Source organism: Electrona antarctica (genome assembly GCF_951216825.1).
Source record: "Electrona antarctica genome assembly, contig: scaffold_40, whole genome shotgun sequence".
Taxonomy (NCBI): domain Eukaryota; kingdom Metazoa; phylum Chordata; class Actinopteri; order Myctophiformes; family Myctophidae; genus Electrona; species Electrona antarctica.
Window position 1 is genome coordinate 668,290 of NW_027638523.1, and position 25,817 is coordinate 694,106.

A 25,817-nucleotide genomic window follows, 5' to 3' on the forward strand; every position below is an offset into this window, starting at 1 on the left:
GCAAAATGAGAAAAACTAAAATACACACAATTTATTTACCTCAGCACTCTACTTTCATCTTAGCTTTGCAACCTATTAACAGACCTGGTAGGCTATCCAATGAATTCCATGTTCATACATTATTGTCAGACTACCACAGTCCTAAGGTTGGTGACACAAGCACATATTTACAATGTCACCTTACTGTCAACTTACATATTGACCAGTATGATGGTTATCAATGTTAAGAATCTGAAAGGATTTTAAGCTGACCTATAACTCTGTCATGTGTAGTATAGCCAACATTGAATCTTTTCTTGTACTTACAAATCAGATTTAAAACACATGTCAAATATCAAGAAGTGTCATTTATATCAAGGTGCTTTACCTAAAGAGCAGTTACTTAAACATCACAATTATATCATCGTTAGTTAACAGATGAAGCCAAACACAAAACAGACCGAGTTGAAGAAAACATTGAGTCATACATGCGTATGTATGAATTATGTTTTTCCAATAAAATAAATCAATTTTAATATTTTTTAAATCTTCAATAAAACCATGAAGATCATTTCATACATTCTAACATCATATAAGTGCATAAGAAATAACAGACCAGAACATATTTTTTTCTTCCCCTCGTTTTTATTTACTCGATCAACAATTGATCAGGGAGGCAGCGGTGGATCAGAGGTGGAGTGGCTGGATCGTAACCGCAAGGTTGCCTGATCGAACCCAGGCTCCCCAGAGTTAGTGTCGAAGTGTCCTTGAGCAAGACACTGAACCCCAAATTGCTCCCAATGTGCTGGCTAGTGCCTTGCATGGTTTCTGCCGCCATCGGTGCATTACATTTACCCATTCACACACACATTGCAGCGGAAGCCATGCAAGGTACCAACCAGCACATCGGGAGCAATTTGGGGTTCAGTGTCTTGCCCAAGGACACTTCGACATGTAGACAGGAGGAGCCGGGATTCAAACCGCCGACCCATGGATCATTGGACGACCTGCTTTACGGGTTGAGCCACCGTGGTCCTGTCAAAGTAAACAAAAGACAGAATAGATTATTATTGTGAAGTTTTCAGACATACAGTGACATTATATTTCAACAAACTCCATTCATACATATTTGACTCATTATTATTATTATTATTCATACGTGGTATGAGATGCGGAGGATGCGCCGGCAACTGTTGGTCAGGAGAAATGAGCCACCGTGGTCCTGTCAAAGTAAACGAAAGACAGAATAGATTATTATTGTGAAGTTTTCAGACATACAGTGTCATTATATTTCAACAAACTCCATTCATACATGTTTGACTCATTATTATTATTATTATTCATACGTGGTATGAGATGCGGAGGGTGCGCCGGCAACTGTTGGACAGGAGAATTGAGCCACCGTGGTCCTGTCAAAGTAAATAAAAGGAAATTTCATAATTGCTCTTCAGATGTCAAGGTATCACTGTTTAAAGCTTTCTGTACACCGTTGTATACTGCTCACCTGTGGAGTAACTACAAGGTGAATAGCATGCATAAACTTAAGGTTGCATATAATGATGCATTACGATTACTAGTGAGGGTACCAAGATGGCACAGTGCCAGTCAACTGTTTGTGAACTTGGGGGTGCCTACCTGTCAAGCCTTTCTAAGAAACTTAATGTACAAATTCATGTGTCGACTAGAGGAGTCTGACAACTGTGTCATCAGGTTGTTAACCAACCCTGTGCTGAGCTCTAATAGGTTCTCTTCCATGATTTGGAGACATTAGCGAAACTGCCTCTACAGGTGTATGTATGTATATATGTATATTTACATTTTTCTATTTTTAATTGTTTTATTATTTACTGTCCTTTGTTCCTCTGTATGTGATCTGGACCGTGAGTCTGTAATAAAGATTGAATTGAATTATATTTCAACAAACTCCATTCATACACGTATGTTTATTGACTCACTAGGGGACATGGGGGACTTGTTTCTCTCCAGGGCTTCAAACTGCTCTTCCAGACGCTGCCACTCCTCTTCCAGCGTACGGATTGCTGAAGTGACTTGGCAGGCCACCTCAGCAATGTACGCCAGCAATTCCTGCCTCTGGAGTTTGAGACACCGGTACTAAAAAAATAAACCATAATTAACTTCACATCTGTATGATTGATCGATTGAAGTATGTATTAACAGTATGTATAATGGGTACATTACATTGTCTTAATTATGAAAATAAGCTTCATAATGTGATTGAAAAGGTTACTAGTTTGAAATGGCACCAATAAATGTAATGACCCAAGTGTACTATTCTTACACTCAAATGTCTAATAGCCAGTATTGAAGTGGTCTGATTTTTTTCAGAATTCAGACACAGTTAAAATAATACTCTAATTATCCTTTTCAAAATACGTTTTCCAACACTGTTAAAGTAAACACGTGTAGCATATGGTGTATCATTTAAGATTTCGTCATCTGACCATTGTCTGTAGATCGTTTAAATCATAATTACTTACATGGAGCTCACGCAATTCCACCCGTTCGGCGGATCTTGCCATGTTCATTTTGGTGGGTGATGGTGAGGAGCCGGTGGCCATAATAACGTGGAAAATGTGTGTGGAAAACTGTGCATGTGTCTTTGCTCACTGCTCAGACTGCTTTCCGGTACTTATTTCCACGGGTCAATTTCAACTAATATAAACAGGAAGTTACGCTACGCATATCTAGTTATTTGATTGGTCCGATGACATGACATGCAGAATGTTACAACCAATGGCATTAGAGCAAGTTGACCTACATTTTAAATGCACAAACATTAGAAAAATCACCCGCAGTTCTCAATTCCACCTGCTAGCCAACTAAAGGAACTGTACTCCAGCCAGCTAAAGACGTTCATGATCTGCGCAGCTTACCGCAGGAAACTTATTTTGTTCTTAAACGTAAGTAGACTACAATTAAAGAATGAATTAGGCCAGTGGTTCCCAAATAGGGGTTCGGGGACCCCTTGGAGTTCCAAGGGATCCTCAGCTAAATGATATAGTTTGGAACGAAATGAACAAACCTTATGTGTCTGTAACTCAGAGTTACCTCAATATTCCATAATGTTGTTATCAAGTGTTGATATGCAGGTAACCTCATTTATATTTATACTTATTTGTTTAATAGATACCATGGATATAACTGCATCTGTTGCAGATTCTGCAGGTGGGCCAGAAAAACGTAAGTTTTGTAACATCCTAATAGTCTTTATGATGCACATTGTGTAGCTGTGCGAGACGTGACACACCTCGCGGCAAAACATCACCATCTTCACATCTGCATCACCACGCTGCAGTAATATCACACTGAAGTAGTCGATCCCAACACAGGAATATGCAACGGCCGCAGCACAATCAAACAGCTGTCAGTGAGACATACCATGTTACTCCGTGAATTTGGAAGTAAAGAGTTGTGTCATGGTCTCCTGATTCACAAACTCAGTAGGGTCTACCTGTGCAAAAGGAACTTGTAGATCTACTACTTGTTAATTCTCTAACCATGCACTTTTAATGTTACACTCATGACATGATAACGTATTTTCTATCACTTTTATCTCATAGCTACCATGGATGTCAGAGCATCCCTTCCATCCACTCACACGGGTGCAGAATGTACTACCCACTGTCCAGAAAGATGTAACTTTGGTACAATTCAAATAACCTTTATTATGTACATTATTCACATAAACACTCAAAAACATGATTTGGAATCACATCCAAAATAGACAGAACAGCATTAAAATGTTTATTGCACTATAGCAATCCAGTTAACATTCTTACAAGAATAATTGGATATTCAATTACATATTGCATTGAATCAAGTAATTTGTACTAATCATATGTTACTAATCATTGTCACATATCTCAAATTGTCACAGCTCTCCCGAAAAGAGTGAGAATTGTCGAGGTTGGACCGAGAGATGGGCTTCAAAATGAGAAGGTTAGTACTGCTTTTGTTTTATGATTATATTTAACCAAAAAACATATACATATTGTGCAGGAGAAGTTACAAGCCAGAAGGCTTATCAAGAACTTCCCCTAAAAGTATACACATTAAAAGTACAGTACACTCTGTTTAAATACAGATATGCATGCAGTACATACAGTAGATGCATCTATATAAATAACAGATTTTTTGGAAGATTGAATGAATAAGTGCTAAGTATTATATACTGCAGCAATATAAAGATATCCTGTGACTGTGTTCAAATGTTCTCTTTTTTTTCTTCTTCACCCCCCCTCCCCCCCAGACCATTGTACCAACTGAAACAAAAATACAATGTATTAACATGTTGTCAGAAACTGGGCTGACACACATTGAGAGCACCAGTTTTGTCTCTCCCAAGTGGGTGCCACAGGTGAGTTTGATTTGATGAGGTTCCACTGATTCTATCGCAAAATGCTAACCTATTATGTGGCAAATATAGCAGATCTACAAGCTCTCAATGCGTCTAACACATTGAGAGCTTGTAGATCGCCTACGTCCGGTTATCTTATTCAAGCATTTGATGTGGTCAAACTAGCAATGTGTTCAAAAGAATCTCCCATAAAACTCATGGTGTGGTTAAAACCTCAATCTGCTCCTTTCACACTGTCACAGAATAGAATATTAGGACACAATTGTTCAGTCATCATGAGATTGTATTTTATTTGAATTTCTTTGTGGAACTATAGATGGGAGACCATGATGAGGTGATGAGAGGATTAATACAAAAAACCTGGAATCTGCTACGCAGTCCTCACTCCCAACCTAAAAGGATTCCAAGCTGCTGTGAGTCTCCAGCACAATCAATCAAAGCTACATTTTGACACTTGTTTTAAAGAATAAAACATCTTGTTTTAACTAAGGTCTTTGCTAGAGATATCCCATTGGCTTAGTGGTTAAGATGTGGGCTTTCCAAACGGGAGACTGGGGTAAAATTTCCAAGCATTACACTTAGCAGTGGTTCTGAACCTACAGGTGTCCATTAGGGGGGAACTAAGCTTAATGATTGATAGTTGATCTACACAATTAATTGCCTGCAGCATCTCAATCGGTAGCATTCATTTATATTATCATGTGTCTTAGCAGGTTTCACTATTGTAAATGTGAGTATTTTGTGACAATAGCGCAAGAGCAACAAACCCTGCCAAGCTCAAATCAAGCCTCTTCCATCTTTCAATTCATACAGGTCAAGGCAGGCTCGTCGGAGGTCGCCATATTTGGTGCAGCATCGGAGCTGTTCAGCAAAAAAGAACATCAATTGCTCTGTGGAAGAGAGTCTGCAGTGCTTTCAGGGTCCGTGTATTTTACGGCCATTTCAATTCTAATTTCGTATCTGCAGATACGTATTCAGAATACGGTTTGGTGTTCTGAATACTGTTTGTCAAATATAGAAATGGTAAATTAAAACCTAGAATACGGTTCGTTTTCTGAATACTGTTTAGAAATGGTTCATTAAAAACTTAGAAATAGGTATTTAAAACGAAAATATAACCCGATTCTATATTTTCGTTGGTGTCGTTGGAAACAGAATTAAGAATTCAAAACAAGACGCACTGCGACCTGTACTGTGTTCTGTGGTTCATTTCTCCGCTCCGTCCCTCCCTCTCCCTGAAAAGGGGGCGGAGGCGTGGCCACGGCCGTCTTGAGTGACAGGCAGGCTGTGCTGCTGTTACTGCAAGCAGACACAGGCAGCGCTGTTGACGATCGCACCAGGCGATATTATATTTAATTTATCCTTTATTATATTTATTTAAACAACAATTTAAATATATTAGCGTGCTTTTAGATCACACTTTAACGCACTGCTGTTATTATATGAACCTGGGGGACATAGAACCTGGGGAACATAGGGATGACGACCCCATTTATCTTCTGGATGATTGAACCCCACCGCACTGATTAAACATCCTCATATTGAATTGAACCTATCAATAAAGTATTCAATAGATAGGTAGATCGATAATAAAAAATCACACCCGTGTGAACTGAGTGGTGTAAGGTCTTATATAGACTGAACAGCTGTGGTCTGACGTAATGTCTGACGTAATGAAATCACACCCGTGTGAACTGGGTGACCATAGCAACCATGCTCATTTTTTTTGGTACACGTAAACTAACAAAGCCAGTTGTAGGAGTGGTTTACACCACTCAACAAAAACATTGATAGATAGAATAAAAACAGCCTTATTATGCTAAGGTATAGGCATACCGCGTATTTTTGTCTCCACCAGGCCGAAGGCATGGGGAGAGAGTATGTTTTGCACTCCGTCCGTGTGTCCGTCCTTCCGTCCGTCTGTGAACAGCTAATCTCCGGCACCGTTAACCCGGTCGATGCCAAACTTTGCACACACACTCCCTGGATGCCAACGATGAACCTCTGCCCCACATTTTCCAGAACGGCCTGTTATAGCGCCACCATGAGGCAGCTTTTCACATTTTTTACCTATAACTGCACCGATCTGCGTGAAACGTTGCATGCACACTCCCTAGAGGCCAAGGACAAACCTTTGACCTGCATTTTCCGCATCTGCCTTTTATAGCGCCACCAGGAGGCCGACTTTTGTAAAACAAATCTTTTGATATTACTCCTCCAGATTCTGTCCAAACATCTCACAAATCGTTACACAGTATCTCTATGGTCATGTGCTCAAGTCGGATCTGTCCGATATTTCATATTCCATCCTAAGTGGCTATAATTGGATTCTTTATAATGCTAAGAAGAGCATGGTACTTATATGTAGAACTAAAGAAGATCTGGAACTTAAGTTTCCTGCCTTTCATCTGTCTGGTCAAATTATGGGCGTGTCCAAGATTACAAAATATCTTGGGCATATCATAACAGATACCTTAGAGCAGGGGTGCCCAGAAGGTAGATCACGATCTACCAGTAGATCACAAAGGCTGTGCAGGTAGATCACATGACATGATGTCCCTAAAACATATATCATTTAAATAAAATAATATATAATTTGGCTTCTGATACTTGAATGAATTAAGGTGACTTGATTGATTGACATCAAAAAGGGCAAACATCACAAAAACTAAAACGATTTCCATTTCCCCCCCTTTATTTCCAATTCCAAGTGTGTTTGTCATGTTATGTAACTCCAGCTCAGCTTTTCCAAAGCCCCCTCAGGTAAGATTTTTAACTACTTTCAGCAATGAGATCATATTTTTTGGGTGGGTAGATCTTGTTGAGCTGGTCATTTTGAAAGTAGCTCTCAAGTACAAAAAGTCTGGGCACCCCTGCCTTAGAGGATGATGAGGACATGTTTAGACAAGAGGAGAATGCTATATGTACAAGCCAACATGTTGGTCCGTAAATTTCACCATTGTACTACGGATGTTAAGGTAAACCTCTTTAGAGCTTATTGCACCCCTCTCTACACAGCTCCACTGTGGGTGAAGTATAAAAAGGAGAGTCTACGCAAGCTGCAAGTAGCCTATAATGACTGTCTTTGAATCCTGTTAAAAAAACCCAGGAGCACTAGAGCCAGTGGGCTTTTCTGTTCATTGGGTCTCACTAAATTCATGGCTCTGTTGAGGAACCTGACATTCAAATTCATGAGCAGGCTGGATCGCTCACTGAATGGACTCATTGGACAGATGACAGACCCAGGCCGTAGTTCTGTAAGGTACACTTCTACCACCAGAGGACACTGCAGGCACAAGTGCCTCGCTTAGAGTAGTAACCTGTGGGGCTGGGTAAATGTACTGTTTTTTTTATTTATTTTTACTCTCTATTTGTGATGTACTGTCTTACCTGTGGGCCACGAGCCTGTAATAAAGTTTATATATTTACAGTTTGCAAGATTGCCCCGTTTTGAACAAAAGCCTCAAATCAGGAACGCAGCATGCAATTTACGTGAAATCTTTCACACATTTTCTTACTAGGCTGAGGAATATATCCCACCCTTTTCACATTGGCCTGTTATAGCGCCACCAACAGGTTGATTTTTGCAAAACACATTTTTGGAACAAAATGCCTCAAATCATCCAATTGCCATCAAAGGCAAACATGTTTATATTACTCCTAAACATTTTGCCAAACATCTCACACAGTCCTATCCTCCTGGTGGAGACCTGACACTTTTTCTAGTTATAGATAGAAAGATATGGATGAATGGATGGAGAGAGAGAGAGATGGATTCAATAACATAAGACTATAAGTATTATGGTTAAACCATTGAGAGCTTCTGCCTGCCTGCCTGCCTGCCTGCCTGCCTCTCTTTTTAGGGGCCTGGGTACCCCAAAATGAAAACAAAATAGCCCAATTAGCCCAGGACGCGCGGCACCGCCACGCGCCCCAAGGGGGGCCCTCAGCAAGGTAAATCCGGCTCTGATAAGACTATAAGTGCCTCATCATCGTCATCTGTGTCATTGTTTGTAATCCAATTGAATGTTTATAGAGGTGGGTCACTATAGCTTAACGCCTTTGGGCCAATTCTCATCATGCCAACCAAGCTATGGAAGTCATTGAAGTAGTAATGAATAGAGGTAAGGTAAAGCCTCGGAAATAACAACACCTGGCAATACTGTAACTGTACTGTACTGTACTGTACTGTACTGTACTGTACTGTACTGTACTGTACTGTACGTTGTACATGTCACATTTAATATGTGACGGCTGAAACCAAGCCATTATGAACAACTGCAAAGATGTATAAGACAATTTCCCTTATTCCCTCCCAGGCACGAATAGTTCTTATAACGGCAGTTATAACCCCCTGCACTCCCTGCCTTGTTTTGGTACGCTTTCAGTTCACAACAAACATATTCAATTGTTTCAGAATCTTGCATGTTCAATTCATCATAACATTTCGTACAAATAGCCTATACACTTCTATATAGCCAAAAACAGGAAATCATCAAAAAGGGGGGGAAAAAACACAGTGAAAAAATATACAGTGAGGGTAAAAAGGGGTGGGTGACTGCATGGGTGGGGGATCGAATCGTGTGGACCAGACCCATTGCAAGATGCTGTAGCCATACTCTGTCGTCAACCCTAAGCCATTCCAGCCTGTCAAAGTGGGCTGCAGGGGTGAGGTGGGTTCGGGGAGTGATGGTGGTGGTGGGCTGGCTGGGTTACTGTGAGATCTCCCAAGTCCTCACTTGCGCTGGCTCGGCATTCGGCACATTTGGCATACGACGGAATCACTAAAACTTTCGGCATTTATCATTCCAGCATGAATGAAAATGTTTTAATATCAGATCAGGTGTAGGCTTTGTCCACTACACCTGTTTTTCTGTCGTAGACAAGCAGAGCATTAGGAGCAAATTGACTGACCAGCTGACAGGCTGTCACAGACATCTGCATGTATATGCACTCCTAAAACGTATAGGCTATACAACTATACCATGTTAAAACTGTTAATGGCTAATCTATCCATCTATCCATCCATCCATCCATCCATCCATCTATCTATCTCTCATCATCATCCTTCGAGTGCCCTCGAGATCTGCGACACAAGCTGCTTCCACTGGTCTCTGTTGCTCATTGCCACACCAAGTTCATTCACAGTCAGTCCTGTGTCCCTACTCAGAACATCTGGAAATGTGAGAGGTCGTGTTCCTCTTGATGGGCAGGGTAGTCTCCACAGAAGAATATCCGAAATGACCTGGTCTTTTGCTCTGTGGCAGTGTCCAGCAAAGCGGAGTCTTCTTTCTGCCACAACAACTGAGATGGGGGGGATGCCTCCATAAATCTGAGCTTTAGTGGGATGGTCCTTCCATGAGAGGTTCTGGACACGCATGAGGAGTCTTGTGTATGTTCCGTCAAGACGATCCCGAAACTCCTTATTCATTGTCCATGTTTCGGCACCATACAGAAGGATACTTTCCACACAGGCTTTGAACAGGTTGATCTTGGTAGCTCTTGAGATGTCTGACTGCCATATAAGATGTAGCTTATTGCAAGCACTCCAGGCCTGTCCTTTCCTTGTCAGGAAGTCCTTTCTGCTACTGACTACGTATGATCCAAGATATTTGAAATCCTCAGTTTCTTTGATGTCACTGCCGTCCATGGAGCGGATGGTTGGGTGAACAGAGTCTTCATTCAGAAGCAGGCATTCTGTCTTTTTGGCATTGAGCAATAGGCCAACTTTGGCTGCTGACACTTCTAGTGATGTTAAAAGCTCTTGAGCAGAGTTTATGTGTTCAGCAAACAGTGCGATGTCATCCGCATAGTCAAGGTCGGTCAGCCACTTCTGACTTTGACGACCAGATCTTCTGCCTATTGTGAGACCTCTGGAGGAGATGGTATCCATCGCTTGCCTAAGGACGTAGTCAACGACAATGACAAAGAGAAAAGGAGCGAGTGTGTCACCCTGAAGGATGCCTGTGGTTGTCTGGAATTCCTTTGTTGGACCATCAATGCTCTGCACAAAGCAGACAGGGTTCTCATACATCACTGCTATTGCTTTCACCGTTTCTTCTGGTATTCCATAGTTGAGCAGTATATGCATCATAGCTTTCCTGTTCACGCTATCGAATGCTTTGCAAAAATCTACAAAAATGATGGAAGCTTTCTTCTTTGATACCCGGAGTTCTTCGATGATTCTCCTTAAAGCAAGGATCTGTGGTAGAGTTGATCTTTTCTTACGGAAACCGTTTTGGTTCCTACGGAGAACTGGGTCAATATGAGGTGTAATGCGGTTAAGCAGAAGAGAATTGTAGATTTTGGAAGCAATGGCTGACAAGCATATACCTCTGTAGTTCCCAGGCTGCTGGAGGTCGCCTTTCTTGGGTAACGGTATGAGGCTAGATATGGAGAAGGCAGTGGGTTTGTTGCCCTTGCGTGTTTCGTTGCAGAACATGAGGAGCTCTTCATGAAATAATTCATGTTTCCATATGATGGCAGGAATACCGTCAGGTCCAGGGGTCTTTGACTTGCCGATTCCTTTGATGATGGTCTGCAGTTCATCCATGGAAAAGGGGTCTGTTCTGATAGGCAGTTTGTTAGAAACCTTTAGGTTGTAGAATGGAGCACTTAGGTCGACTGGCTGCTGATCAGGGTTACCAAGGAGTTTACTGAAGTGATCATACCAGGTGTTCAGGCGGTCTTCTGTGGTTTTACCTCTGATCTTAATGACAGGGGAGGACTTCTTATTGGTCAGTTCCCTGAGAACTTCCCAGGCAGCAGAGTGCCTTTTCTCCTCGTGTGCCCTTTCCAGTTCAGCTGTTTTAATCTTGATGTGATCCTCAAGTGTTCTGGTATAGGCAACATCAAGAGCAGATTTGGCTGCCTTCAGTCCTGCTTCAGAACCTCTGGTAGGACGCGTCCGATGGGTCTCTGAGGCTTTCTTCAGTGCTGTTCTTGCCTTGGCAACTTTAGGGCTGTCAGAGGTGGACTGGGAACTCTTTTGCTTCTTCGGAAGAGATTTCAAAGCTGTGTCTTTAGTCGCTGCAGCTAGGAGTTCATATCTGGCACTTAAGTCTGTTTTGTCCTCCATCTCTTCTAAGAGCGAGGAGTACCTGTTGTGGACTGCCACTGTGTATGTGTGACAGAGAGTGGCGTCTGCTGCAACCCTCTTCCAGTCCACCTTTTTCATCGGGTCCTGTAATGGGACTTTAGTCTGCCTGTAGCTGATTTGGCACCTACAGGAGACAATCTTGTGGTCAGATCCCACACTATCGAATGATGTGTAAGCTCTGCAGTTCTTCAGACTGTTTTGCCACTTCTTTCTGAACAGTACATAGTCGAGTTGTGCAAGATGTCCAGTTGGGTATCGATGCGTCCACAACCTGCCTAGGCGGTTCTGAAACTTGGTGTTAGCGGCTATGAGATTGAATTGATCCAGAAAGTCTGACAGGTGTCTGCCGTTTTTGTTGCTTGCTTTATGGTAGGTGAAGGGTGCCTTTTCTGGTCCAAGCTGTGCATTGAAATCTCCTCCAATGATTAGCAGGTTGTGTGCTGGGACGGCTGAAACCACAGAGGACAGATCCTTGTAGAAACTGACAGCATCTGGCTCATTCTTGTCCTCGTTTGTTGGACTGTAGCAACCAATAATAGTTGTCTCTGGGTTGCCAACGAGAGTCATGGCTATTATCCGTTCGGTGTGTTTTATGATGTTGTGGCATGCTTTCAGTGCTCTTGGGGACAGAAGAAAACCAACACCTCTGATGGTAGAATTTGTACTGTTCTTCTCAGCTGAGGCTGTGATGAGCGTGTAGGAGTTAATCTTCTCTTGAACAAGTACATCTGGATGGTGCACTCTGTGCTCTTGAACACATATGACATCAATACTGTGATGGTGGGCGAGGAACGCTAACTCGTGTTTCTTTTGAATGGAACGAATAGTTCTAACATTAAAAGTGCTAACACTGAAAGGTGTCTTTCTGCGTGCAAATCTTCTTTCCGGATCATCCTTGTCAGCATCTGAACTGATTCTTCCATCTGGATTTAGAACCAGCCCGTCATTCATTATGGTTGTGGCCATAGGTGACTTGGATGACCTGGATGTGGCAGGGGCTTTAACCCTGGTGCAGTCAGGTTGTGTCTTCATGATCTTGTCGTTTGCTAAATGTGTACTGAGAGCGCAACTTCTTCAGACACCCTTTTCTATTCAGGGGAGGTCCCTTAGCCTTTGACCTTGCAGGGCCTCACTACAAGGCAGTAGTCTCGTGACCCTGATGGGGGAGGCATACGGGTGCCACACCTTGCCCAAGGGTGACCCGGAACTATGTAAGGCAGGGGCGTTCAGCTCCCTGAGGCTTTATACGAGCCCACATACCCAGATAGTATCTCTATCTCTAGGGCAAAAGCTATAACAACCTGATTACCGGGTGTGCCAAACCTTTCTCAGTTGTTTCTAATATGATTTTTGACGTATAATCTAATTCTGCCTTGTACATTTTTGTATCGCGCATAGTTAATTTTATCAAATATAATATATATTTATGTGAAATGAGGTTTTAAGGTGAGATTAGAAGATCAATTATGCAAACGAGGTCATTCTTTAAATGTATTGTTAATGTATGAATTATTCTGTAGATGAACAACACATCAAAGCAGATATTTGCCTAAATATGGTTCTGTGCAATACTTTGTGCAATATTAACTTGCATGTGTATCATTTTATAAACATATTTTCATATTTGTTTAATTGAAAAGCTAAACTGATTGGAGAAAAAACACAACATGGTACCAATTTTTTGTGAGCTAATAATCACGGTGTGCTAGCTTAGAAGCTTGACCTGTGTATTTAAGGTAAATTAATTTTGCAGTGTAAGAAAATCTAGCATGTTTATTGTGATTAATCAGTATATATTATGCATATGTAACATGCACAGTCAGACTTAAAGATTCAGACTCAAAGCGATCATATTTATGCAATTGTTGAGAGGGGGACCCTGCCTGCCTGCCTGCCTGCCTGCCCTGCCCTGCCCTGCCCTGCCCTGCCCTGCCTGCCTGCCTGCCTTCTGGAGGGACACTGGCCCGACACTGGAGGTCACTGGGACACTGGCTGGGGAGTCACTGGGGGGACACTGGCTGGGGGGACACTGGTTGGGGGGTCACTTGCCGCCAGTGTCCCCCCGTGACTCTCCAGCCAGTGTCCCCCCAGTGACTCTCCAGCCAGTGTCCCCCCAGTGACCCCCCAGCCAGTGACTCCCCAGTGACCCCCCCAGCCAGTGATCACCCCAGGGTCCCCCAGCCTGTGACTCCCCAGCCAGTGTCCCCCCAGTGACTCCCCAGGCAGTGTCTTCCAGCCAGTGTCCCCCCAGTGACTCCCCAGGCAGTTTCCCCCAGCCAGTGTCCCCCACTGACTCCCCAGCCAGTGTCCCCCCAGTGACTCTCCAGCCAGTGTCCCCCCAGTGACTCTCCAGCCAGTGTCCCCCAGTGACTCTCCAGCCAGTGTCCCCCCAGTGACTCTCCAGCCAGTGTCCCCCCAGTGACTCTCCAGCCAGTGTCCCCCCAGAGACTCCCCAGCCAGTGTCCCCCAGTGACTCCCCAGCCAGTGTCCCCCCAGTGACTCTCCAGCCAGTGTCCCCCAGCCAGTGTCCCCCCAGTGACTCCCCAGGCAGTGTCCCCCAGCCAGTGTCCCCCCAGTGACTCTCCAGCCAGTGTCCCCCCAGTGACTCCACAGCCAGTGTCCCCCCAGTGACTCCCCAGCCAGTGTCCCCCCCAGCCAGTGACCCCCCCAGTGCCCCCCCCCCCCCCCAGCCAGTGTCCCCCAGTGTCGGGCCAGTGTCCCCCCAGCCAGTGTCCCCCCCCCCCCCCCCCCAGTGTCCCTCCAGAAGTTAGGCAGACTAGAAGTTACACAGGCTTCCAGACAAGAGAGACAGACAGACAGACAGATGTCCCCTCAGTGTCCCCCAGCCAGTGTCCCCCCAGTGACCCCCAGCCAGTGTCCCCCTCTCAACAATTGCATAAATATGATCGCTTTGAGTCTGAATCTTTAAGTCTGAATGTGCATGTTGTTACATATGCATAATATATACTGATTAATCACAATAAACATGCTAGATTTTCTTACACTGCAAAATTAGTTTACCTTAAATACACAGGTCAAGCTTCTAAGCTAGCACACCGTGATTATTAGCTCACAAGAAATTGGTACCATGTTAGGTTTTCAATTAAACAAATATGAAAATGTGTTTGTGCAATATTAACTTGCATGTGTATCATTTTATAAAGTATTGCACAGAACCATATTTAGGCATATATCTGCTTTGATGTGTTGTTCATCTAAAGAATAATTCATACATTAACAATACATTTAAAGAATGACCTCGTTTGCATAATTGATCTTCTAATCTCACCTTCAAACCTCATTTCACATAAATATATATTATATTTGATACAATGTGAATATTTTGTGCCCTAAAGATATTACTACGGGGCGGCGGTGGCTCAGGGGTAGAGTGCCGGATGGTAACCGCAAGGTTGCCAGCTCGAACCCGGGCTCCCCCAGAGTTACTGTCGAAGTGTCCTTGAGCAAGACACTGAACCCCTAATTGCTCCCGATGTGCTGGTTGGTGCCTTGCATGGTTTCCGCTGCCATCAGTGTATGAATGTGTGTGTGAATGGGTGAATGTAATGCACATGTAATGCACAGTCTATGTAAAGGGCCTTGGATAAAGGCGCTATATAAATGCACCATTTACTATGTCAACTTATTGCCATATTATACATTCATGTACTTATTATATCTTTGTTTCAGCTAATGTATCTAATATGCAAATGATCTCATTAACTATGCGCGATACAAAAATGTACAAGGCAGAATTAGATTCTACTATTAGAAACAACTGAGAAAGGTTTGGCACACCCGGTAATCAGGTTGTTATAGCTTTTTTCCCTGTCTACTATTGAATACTTAAAGGCATATAATAACAGCAGTGCGTTAAAATGTGATCTAAAAGCACGCCAATATGTTTAAATAAATATAATAAAGGATAAATTAAATATAATATCGCCTGGTGCGATCGTCAACAGCGCTGCCTGTGTCTGCTTGCAGTAACAGCAGCACAGCCTGCCTGTCACTCAAGACGGCCGTGGCCACGCCTCCGCCCCCTTTTCAGGGAGAGGGAGGGACGGAGCAGAGAAATGAACCACAGAACACAGTACAGGTCGCAGTGTGTCTTGTTTTCAATTATTAATTCTGTTTCCAACGACACCAACGAAAATATAGAATCGGGTTATATTTTCGTTTTAAATACCTATTTCTAAGTTTTTAATGAACCATTTCTAAACAGTATTCAGAAAACTAACCGTATTCTATGTTTTAATTTACCATTTCCATATTTGACAAACAGTATTCAGAACACCAAACCGTATTCTGAATACGTATCTGCAGATACGAAATTAGAATTGAAATGGCCGTAAAATACACGGACCACTGTGTTAGCAGAGCTGCCATTACAGCGATAAGGAAGAGTCTAGATAGCCTGGAGCTAGTCGGAATAAACAAACATAACGGAGGAAAAGAATGAGGACTCAGCACTTACATTCAGCTCGTGACCATAATAACTCGAGCATCTTTATTAGCAGCGTCATTATATACACATTGGGTAACAGGCATATCCGGTACTTCCGGTGTGGCACTTCAGAATAAGGGTTTATCATTTACATATATACAGACAATAAAGATCACATCTTAACAGACTGTCATCATGGGAATGTGTCGCCGCACTAAGAGGTGTTGGTAGAAAGAGTGAGACCACAGCATGTCATGATGGATCAATCCACATCTTTAATGTTAAGAAAAGGCAGGCACGTGCATAGGCTTCAGCCACTGCCCCTTTACCCGTCTATAAAAAACTGCCCTCTTCAGTCCATGAAAGTAGCATTTACTATGGTGAAATAAATGTAAAATGTGGCCGTTTTAAAGATGTTTTGGCCAATCTGCCCAATCTGCTCAGTTCAAAGCTTGTTGAATGTGTGACTTATATAAATACCACGACAAAATGGTCGTGCATCTGTTCCCAACGAGGCAGCCTGCTCATATCTCACCTTTGGAGGAGAGCTGGCTTGCAGAGCATGGCTTAAAACATAGGCTGATCGGCTGTGGGGCCAATAGGGCTATACTGTAGGCTACTGTATATTGATCACAACATGAACGCCAGACATGCATGCCTCGGTAACTCCAAATGTCCCGTGAATCATTTAATATTTCATGACGACATATTATCACAAGAACGCATCAGTGGACTTACCATCTGACAAAGAAATTATAGCTGTGTCGCGTGTCCAGATTTGATCCATTTCCCCAGTCATTCCGACATACGATAGTGATATGATATTAATCAAATAATAATCATAAGCTCTGATGAAAGATATCAAGACCCGGCCCACAACAGCCCTGCCAATCGGGCTCAGCCCTGTTGGCATGACAGGTTGTGTGTCGGTCTGGCGAGTGGGAGACTGGGGTTCAATACCCGCTACCTGCGAAACACTATATCTGCAAAGGTGAGTGAGTGAGCAATTGTTCAATAAAAATGGCTTTTATAATATTCTTGCCAAGTTGTATTAGCCTTTAGTCTTGATGTCAAATTTAAATAAATTAACTTATTTCTCATTATACGTGAGAAAAGGAGATCCTACAGATTGCTACTTTATTAACCAGTGGATCCATCGGATAGGGGCTTGCTTGCCAAAATAAGCTGATCTACAAGTTGTAACGCGGTGCGCAACCGATGCGCTGTTAGCTTGTAGATCTGTCCATTTGTAACATGTTAGTAAGGTGTCCCGACAGCGACCATAAACATCATCACGTTAGATTAAACGGGCGTGTATGTTCTACGCGAGGCAGAACTTGCAAGGTGGAAACGCTTGGTAAAGAGGGAGTCCGCTGAGTGTCAGATTCATGAGCTATATCTTTTTTATATTAATTTTCACTTGAGTGCTATAGCGCCACCCTTTGGCCAATGGTTGTGGGCCTCACCGTTTAAAGTAGCATAGCCCTCTACCATATTGCCAAGTTTTGCAAAAAACGACTGCACAGTTAAGCCAGAACTGCAAGTTTTGGCAGCCTCAGCCGATCTGCGTTGCTGATGCAAATAAATGAATAAATAAATTGTGCGTGGCTGCGGCGTGCGTCTGTGGGAACCGATAGGGAGAAACGAAATTGATCTTTTATGGATGGGTACCCGGTTCCCCAGCATGTTGTTATCGGTTCCTGCTTGGTCATGAGGTTCGGTACCCACCCCTACCCACGACCCTCTTTCCATATTGCAGAATTTCGTGGAAGACGACCGCACAGAACTGTCAAAACTGTGAAAAATGGCTGGATCTGTACGAACAATAAGGGATCTTTGCCCTTGACTCGACTCCAAATAATTATAACAATAATAATAACAAATAATAATAATGGATGTGATTAAAATAATAATAATAATAATACCTTGAGTATAGGTAGTACAGGTTAAAGAAAAGAAAAAGAGAAAAACTGCAGCAGTTGTAGGCAGTTTGCAGAATATGAAAGAACCTTCATTCCAACGGACGCAAAATAGTTATTTATTTATTTAGTCACAAGCTCTTGAAGAAACAAAATACTGAAGAAACAAATCTAAAAGCTCACAATGTGCAGCAAAATGTGTTAACATAGCATCACACTTGGTTTATGAATCTACAAGCTGACAATGAACATGCTAGTATGTGTGGGATACACCCATGACAAATGTGACAAATCTCTGCCAATGCCAAACTTTCTGTTGCTATTGAATTGTTTTGAGTTTCCAAACATATAAAGGTATAACGTCTGAAACATCCAACGGTATAATTAAACAGTGTTACCATAGAGAAATAATCTACCAAAGACAAAAACTTTCTCTGCCATGTTTATATAGGTTTTACATACAAAAATATAACAAGAAACTAAATTGTGGTGGTCTTTAAATTCGGATGGTGACAAATAATAACAATAAACAAAAAATAATTGGGCCAAACAAATTAGAAGAAAAAAAGGGGAGGGTAACACTTTGAGTTTATTTTTTTCATTTTTTGTCATTGTCATGATTTGTCACAATCTGAGTTGCCTTTTTCCGAGGCTTAAAAGGTCTTTAAATAAATACTTTATGAAATGTCTATGGGGAAATGAATGGGAACTTCTCTTCTGGTGCCCTCTTCGTTCTGAAAGGGGCGGGACTGTGACGCTCTATTGTCAGATTATGCGATTCCACTGCTTTAGTATCTAACTGTCATTGTCATCCTGGAATAGAATGAATGATGTTATATCATGTGTCAACTCAAATGGGTTCATGGGGAAAATGTGCATTTATTACTATTACAACTAACCACTTCTTCCCTGTATGATTCCTCCTCATTATCCTCAGATGTGCATTTTGACCCAAACATTTGGCACTAACTGCAACTAAAGGGTTTCCTGTATGAGTCCTCATGTGTCTATGGGCTTTCCCCTTTCATGAGTCCTTGTGTGTGATTTTAGAGTACCACTCCTACTAAAGCCTTTACCACACACGTTACAAGTGAAGGGCTTTTCCCCTGTATGAGTCCTCATGTGTGTTTTTAGATGACCACTCATAGCAAAGCCTTTACCACACACGTTACAAGTAAAGGGCTTTTCCCCTGTATGAGTCCTCATGTGTGATTTTAGATCACCACTCTGAATAAAGCCTTTAACACACACATTACAAGTAAAGGGCTTTTCCCCTGTATGAATCCTCATGTGTGTTTTTAGATTACCGATGTTAAGACAGCCTTTACCACAAACGTTACAAGTAAAGGGCTTCTCCCCTGTATGAGTCATCATGTGTGTTTTTAGATTAACACCCTGAGCAAAGCCTTTACCACACACGTTACAAGTAAAGGGCCTTTCCCCTGTATGAGTCCTCATGTGTTTTTTTAGGACAACACTTTGTGCAAAGCCTTTACCACACACGTTACAAGTAAAGGGCTTTTCCCCTGTATGAGTCCTCATGTGTGTTTTTAGATGACCACTCATAGCAAAGCCTTTGCCACACACTTTACAAGTAAATGGTTTTTCCCCTGTATGAGTCCTCATGTGTGTTTTTAGATGACCACTCATAGCAAAGCCTTTGCCACACACTTTACAAGTAAATGGTTTTTCCCCTGTATGAGTCCTCATGTGTGTTTTTAGATCACCACTCTGAATAAAGCCTTTACCACAAACTGTACAAGTGAAGGGCTTTTCCCCTGTATGAATCATTGAGTGCTTAGTCAGATTTGCTTTAAGATTAAAACATTTGCCACAGTCTGTACAAGTAAAGCGTTTCTTCCCTGTGTGGCTCCTCATGGAGTGAATATGTTTTGATGATTTTAAGTCCTTGGACAGCATGCTGCTCAAAGACAATCTTTGTCCTTCCACATGTTGTGTCTTCAGTGTGTTTAAAGTTGACTGACCTTCACTGGGCGCCTGCCACTCATCACTGTCTTCAGTGTCAGATACAGAACAGTGTGAAGAGAGGAGCTGGTTGTCACTAGTTGGTTGTGATGTTCCACAGTACTCTACATCAGCTTGTGTTTTCATGTGTTCGGTTGAGGTGCCGGCTACAGGCTCTGTCTCTCTGTTTTCATCATCATGATCATCTTCACTTTTCACTGCTAGTAATGTCAACGTTGACCCATCAGCCTCCATTGGTCTTTGAAGTAGCTCCTCTTGTTCATCTTTAATCTGTGGTGGTTGTGGTTCCTCCTGGACCAGACTGGAGCTCCTCTCCGGTTGTTCAGTGAAAACCTCTTTACACACTGGGAGGTGCGGGACGGCTAGAAAAAAGACACAAAGAGAGAAAAACATTTAATGTTTGCATTTTGGAGGAACATCATCTTCTCCATTTCTAATCAAAGACAGTTTTCAGGGCTTGACATTACATTTTTGAGCCACTTCTCATTTGGACAAGAACATTTACTCACTTGTCCAAGTAAAGATTTTAGAAGACAGTGTTCAACAGAAGGTTATGACAAAATGACACTACAAGAAAAAAAGAAAAGAAAACTGAAACAATTGACACAAACTCAAACTGGTTGTTGGAAGTTTCAACAAACATGTTCCAATAATACAATGATTTTTGAGTGTGTCATACATATAGGTCCTCATTCACAACGGCGTTTACGCCAGAGTGTAACGGAAGCGTATACAGATACTAAATATCATCGTATTTCTCTGTCCGATCACGCTGCGATTTGCTCCCGTCTTATTCAGGGAAGCTGGTGTAATCACTTCATTTGTGCGGATCGCAGAGTGTAGCCTTTCCGCATTTTTCCCAAGCGATTCGCCTGGTGTCGCCTTGTTACGCCCATCCCACACCATATAAGGCAACAGGAAATATCGAAATACGTCATCATAGCCTGCACCGGGCTTTAAATTATATACAACAGCCGCGATGAGCTTGTAGAGCAGTTCATTTTGACAGGCGGGTCTCTGCACGGACAGATCTTCAAGCAAACAGCGCGAGTTTTGTATATAATTATAAACAAATCTTGCCAACTTGGCACGCATTGCTTCACTCCTTGTTAAATGTCAGAACGTTAATAATTTAACTGATGTTACAGTTACTTTCACATAATGAGAAAGAAGTTAATTTGTACTGTTCACCACACAACCAAATGCTATATTAAAACTCGGCAATGATAAAAGGCCCTATTGATTAGTCTACTGCGGTGATTGATTCCCTGCCCTGCACTGTCGGATTTGGAAAGCAAATATATGGACATGCATGGACACAGGACATATTTTCTTTCTTTTTTTTCGTGTGGGATTTGGACTTAAGGCTATATTTCATCCGATCCAACTACGTTGTGTGTTTCCTCAGCTGCAGGTAAGAGTTGGCTATTCTGTGTGGCGTCCGCATGTGATCAATATACATATTATAAATTAATACCACGACGCAAATGGAGGCAGATAGGTGCTTGCAGCAAATGCATTTAGGCCTACGTGAAACTTTAATTGGCTGAGTCTCTGTCAACATGCTGATCAGCGAGTTAGTGGTAATAATAATCATCATCAACAGCCTTTCTTGTCTGTCTGTCCGTCATGTTTGTGAACAAGCACGAGTGGAGGTGAGCTGGCTTAAAACTATGATATGACTGGCCGACTTTCAAACACGCTGATGCCATTCATTCAAATAGGCTAATGTGGTCTTCTATTTTTTATATAGGGCTAATCCCCCCCCCCCCCCCCCCCCCCCACACACACACACACACACACACACACGCACCGACAGTCAGACTGACACCTCAGTAACCTCAGGCTGCGTCCCATCTGCCCTCAAGTCAGCCAGAGTAACACCACTCCTCAAGAAACCAACCCTTGACCCCTCAGATGTCAAGAACTACAGACCGGTATCACTCCTTTCATTTCTATCAAAAAGCATTGAACGTGTTGTCTCCAACCAGCTCTCTCTCCATCTCTCACATAACAACCTGCTAGATCCCAACCAGTCCGGATTCAAAAAGGCCCACTCCACAGAAACTGCCCTGCTGGCAGTCACAGAAGCACTACATGCTGCCCAGGCTGCTTCCCACTCTGCAGTCCTGATTCTCCTAGACCTATCAGCAGCATTTGACACAGTGAACCACCAGCTGCTCCTAGACACCCTAGCGGATCTAGGCATCGGCGGGACGGCACTAAAGTGGTTCTCCTCTTACCTCACCGACCGGACCTACCAGGTCTCCTGGAAAGGTCTGTTATCATCCCCCCGAACCCTCCAAACTGGGGTCCCACAGGGATCTGTACTTGGTCCCCTCCTTTTCTCACTGTACACTAAATCCCTTGGCACTATCATCTCTGCTCACAATATATCCTATCACTGTTATGCCGATGACACACAACTGTTTCTATCCTTCCCCCCCTCTGCCACCCAGGTGGAAGAGCGCATCACTGCTTGCCTGGCTGACATCTCACAGTGGATGTCCTCCAACCACCTCAAGCTGAACCCAGACAAGACTGAGCTTCTCTTCTTCCCAGCTAAGTCCTGCCCGATGCGGGAGCTAACTATTTCCGTAGACAACGCCCTGGTAACGTCTGTCCCAACAGCCAGGAACCTTGGTGTTGTCCTGGACAGTCAGCTCTCGTTCAAAACTCACATCACAGCTGTCACTCGATCCTGTAGGTTCACACTCTATAACATACGACGAATTAGACCGTTCCTCACCCAGGAATCATCCCAGCTCCTAATCCAGACAACAGTCCTGTCAAAACTTGACTATTGTAACTCTCTCCTTACTGGCCTACCGGCATGTGCACTGAAGCCTCTCCAACTGATCCAAAATGCCGCAGCTCGCTTGGTCTTCAACCAGCCAAAATTCTCACATGTCTCCCCCCTGCTCCGCTCCCTGCACTGGCTCCCGGTCGCTGCCCGCACAGAATACAAAACTCTGATGTTGGCATTTAAAGCAACCAAAGGTATGGCTCCCCCATATCTTGCCAGCATGATTGAACCCTACAAACCCTCCCGCGCACTCAGATCAGCCAACGCAGGGAAGCTGGAAGTACCCTCACTAAAAACGCCGGGACAACGCTCCACACGTCCCAAACTCTTCTCCCTTCTGGCCCCAAAACTGTGGAATGCACTTCCCGTTGCAATCAGAACTGCAGCATCACTCCCGATCTTCCGCCGTAGTCTGAAAACCCACCTTTTCAGACTCCATCATGGCCCATAGCACTTACCCTACCCCCCTTAGACAGCACTTCTTAGACTTATATAGCATTTGAAACAGACTTATAGCATGTCATGTAGACAGCACAATAAGTGCATTGTATGTAGTCATAGCACTTCATAGTATATATGTACAGCATAGTATAGCATATATGTGTAGTTTATATGTATAGTGTCATTATATAGATATGTTCTAGTTATAGTTTATATGTAGTGTCATTATATAGATATGTTCTAGTCACGTTCTTAGCTTACGCATGTTTCGCGATAAATGCATTTTTACATATGTGATGTATTCCCATGCTTTTTGTTCTTGCTTATTGTAAGTCGCTCTGGATTAAGAGCGTCTGCTAAATGCCTAAATTGTAAATTGTAAATTGTAAAAGAGCTCCATAACGAAACAATTTAAATAGGCCTATACTGCAGACATTACTACACTAAACAACGTTGGATTCGTACAGTGCAGAATGCAGATAAGTGTATGTTCTTATTATAATTGTGAGTTTGTTTTTTAACATGCAGCGCGAGTCCGCGAGACTGCGAGAGCCGATCTACAAGCTCACAGCGCGTTGGACTGCGAGTAGAAAGCTGTCAAGTGAGCAGCGCAATCGCGCATGCTAGAAATATCCTAATAAATAAATAAAAAAGGTGTCGGGCTTGCAGGGGCAGTTTCTGTAAGGCACTCTAGGCTAACCTGCCTCTAGAATGCATGCATTTAGGCATACAAGTGATACTTGGCTTTTATATAGGCCATAATTTTTTTATGTGCGACCAATGTTGGGGACACATGCCTACATATTTTATCTGAGATTTGGGGACTTTTAATTGATTCAGCATGAAGACTAAAGCCTTCTTAATAAATCTACGCAAGCCGTACACGACCATGAGAGGTGGCGCAGCTTTCAGCGGAATTTCCGACCAACCCACGTCACCGTCAAGTTCACGTTCAAGTTCATGAATTCCCACGTAATGTGGGAATCCACGTAAATGCCTGTCCGCTCACGCTCCGCTCACGTAACGTCACTTTATGAGCGTAAACGCCGTTGTGAATGAGGACCATAGTGTGGAGTGGTGACTCCAGGTCTCAATCTTGAATTGATGCATGATTTGTATAAATGCAATAATATCAAACAATTACAATTTCTAAAAAAATATATATATACAATTTTACTAGGACTCCCACCCGTGGGTCCTGGGACCCACTGCAGACCTAACATCACTGTGGTACATTCTGTTTCCTAGACGGGCTCTCTACCCATTAAGCTATGGCTGTCCCCCTCTAAGGAAGGACAATATCATTCACTAGAACCAGGGATGAGTGTTTTCTGTGTATCTACGATGGAGTTTGAAGTTACAATTGGCTTGTAGCGGTTTCCCAAATAAAGTTGGACACAGGAGGAGAAACCCTACAAAGGTCACTGTTTGAATACAGCAACCTACCTGTTAACTCACGGATATATATATATATATATATAATAATAAATCTAATAAATATGTACACTTCAATAAACACGTATTTCAACTCAAAACACTCAATCACAGTCAATAAATGCAAAAGACACACATAACTTCAGTTTAAGGTTTTGTATTATAAAGAAGGTAAATGCAGTTCCACTTCAGTTCAGTTCATGCATATTACCAATGTCCATTTCTGGTTTTGACAATAACCAAAAGGAAACAAGTGCCGTGCACCACTGTTGTAACCAAAAGAAAAACTCCACCTCGGGATTTCGATTTAACCAAAGAAATAAAATAAAAGAAACAAGGCAGCATCCTGGCGCGTGCGTGTGTGTTGCGTGTGTGTGTTTGTGTGTAGTAGTTTGTAGTTTGTTCAGCAATCAGCTCCCCTCCACAAGACAACTGGCTCTGATGCTTTCCTCTTCGAAAGACGTTGAGACGCAGTGACCTGTCGCTGTGAACCTGCCGTTCAGAACACGGGCTCGGTCGACCCTGGATTAGACGTCAGGTGATCTTTCGATGTGTTCTTTACTTGAACGGACTGAACCGCGGACTTAGCTCGCGTTAATATACTACTGCTCCACCAAGGGTAAAGGCAAAACACCCGTCTTCACCACCAGCTTACGACACACCACCGCTCTCCACACACAGCCTTCACACTCCGCGCCCCTCGTTCAAAATGACAGCTCCATAGCTGATATGGGCTGCACGTGTGTGGGGAATGAAATGTTCATTATTATTATTATTATTGTTTTGGCAGATCGCCACACTCTCCCCCCCTTGAAAAAAAGCCGCCCGAAGGGTAAGGCGTTCCTGGACCCTGGGTGAGACTGTCAGCATCCTATCTTCTCCAATCTCCATCCGCCAGCGCTGCTGCTCCTCCATGTCTTGAGCTCTGGGGTAGCTAGGCTGCAGGCGGATTGGAGGTGAAGCCTGAACTTTGTCCATCACCCTACGGTGCAGTTGCTCCTCCACTTCCTGAGCTGTCGGGAAGCAAGGCTTCAGGCGGGATGTGTGCACAACTCTCAGGTCTCTCCGTTGTCTGTCATAGGTCTGTTTCCTCCGCTTTCGAGCTTTTGAGAGGCCACGGGACACAGACATCTGGAGGTCTTCTACAGGTTCCTGCAGCTTTCCTGTGCGTTTCTGGCTCTCCTTTTTGTGCCGTTGACACACCTGACATTTCTGCACGTGATGGTTCACGTCCAGGCTCATCTTGGGCCAGTAGACCAGGTGTTTCATTCTCCGGTAGGTCTTGTGCTGTCCAAGATGGCCAGCCAGAGGATCCTGATGGAACAGGT

At 43.1% G+C, this 25,817-nt stretch overlaps 1 protein-coding gene across 1 annotated transcript in view; it reads right to left on the minus strand.

Moving 5' to 3' along the window:
- Positions 1 to 15,386: 15,386 nt before the first annotated feature.
- The window catches only part of LOC306917984 (uncharacterized protein), a gene marked incomplete at its 3' end in the record, with an annotated part of 316,989 nt that continues 306,558 nt past the window's right edge, over positions 15,387 to 25,817 (minus strand). The window contains exons 4-5 of the mRNA XM_079530884.1: positions 19,499 to 20,170; positions 15,387 to 15,499 (exon numbers count right to left, since the gene is read on the minus strand). Coding sequence (XP_079387010.1) covers positions 15,387 to 15,499; positions 19,499 to 20,170 — 785 coding nt within the window. The remainder of the gene's footprint in view (positions 15,500 to 19,498; positions 20,171 to 25,817) is intronic.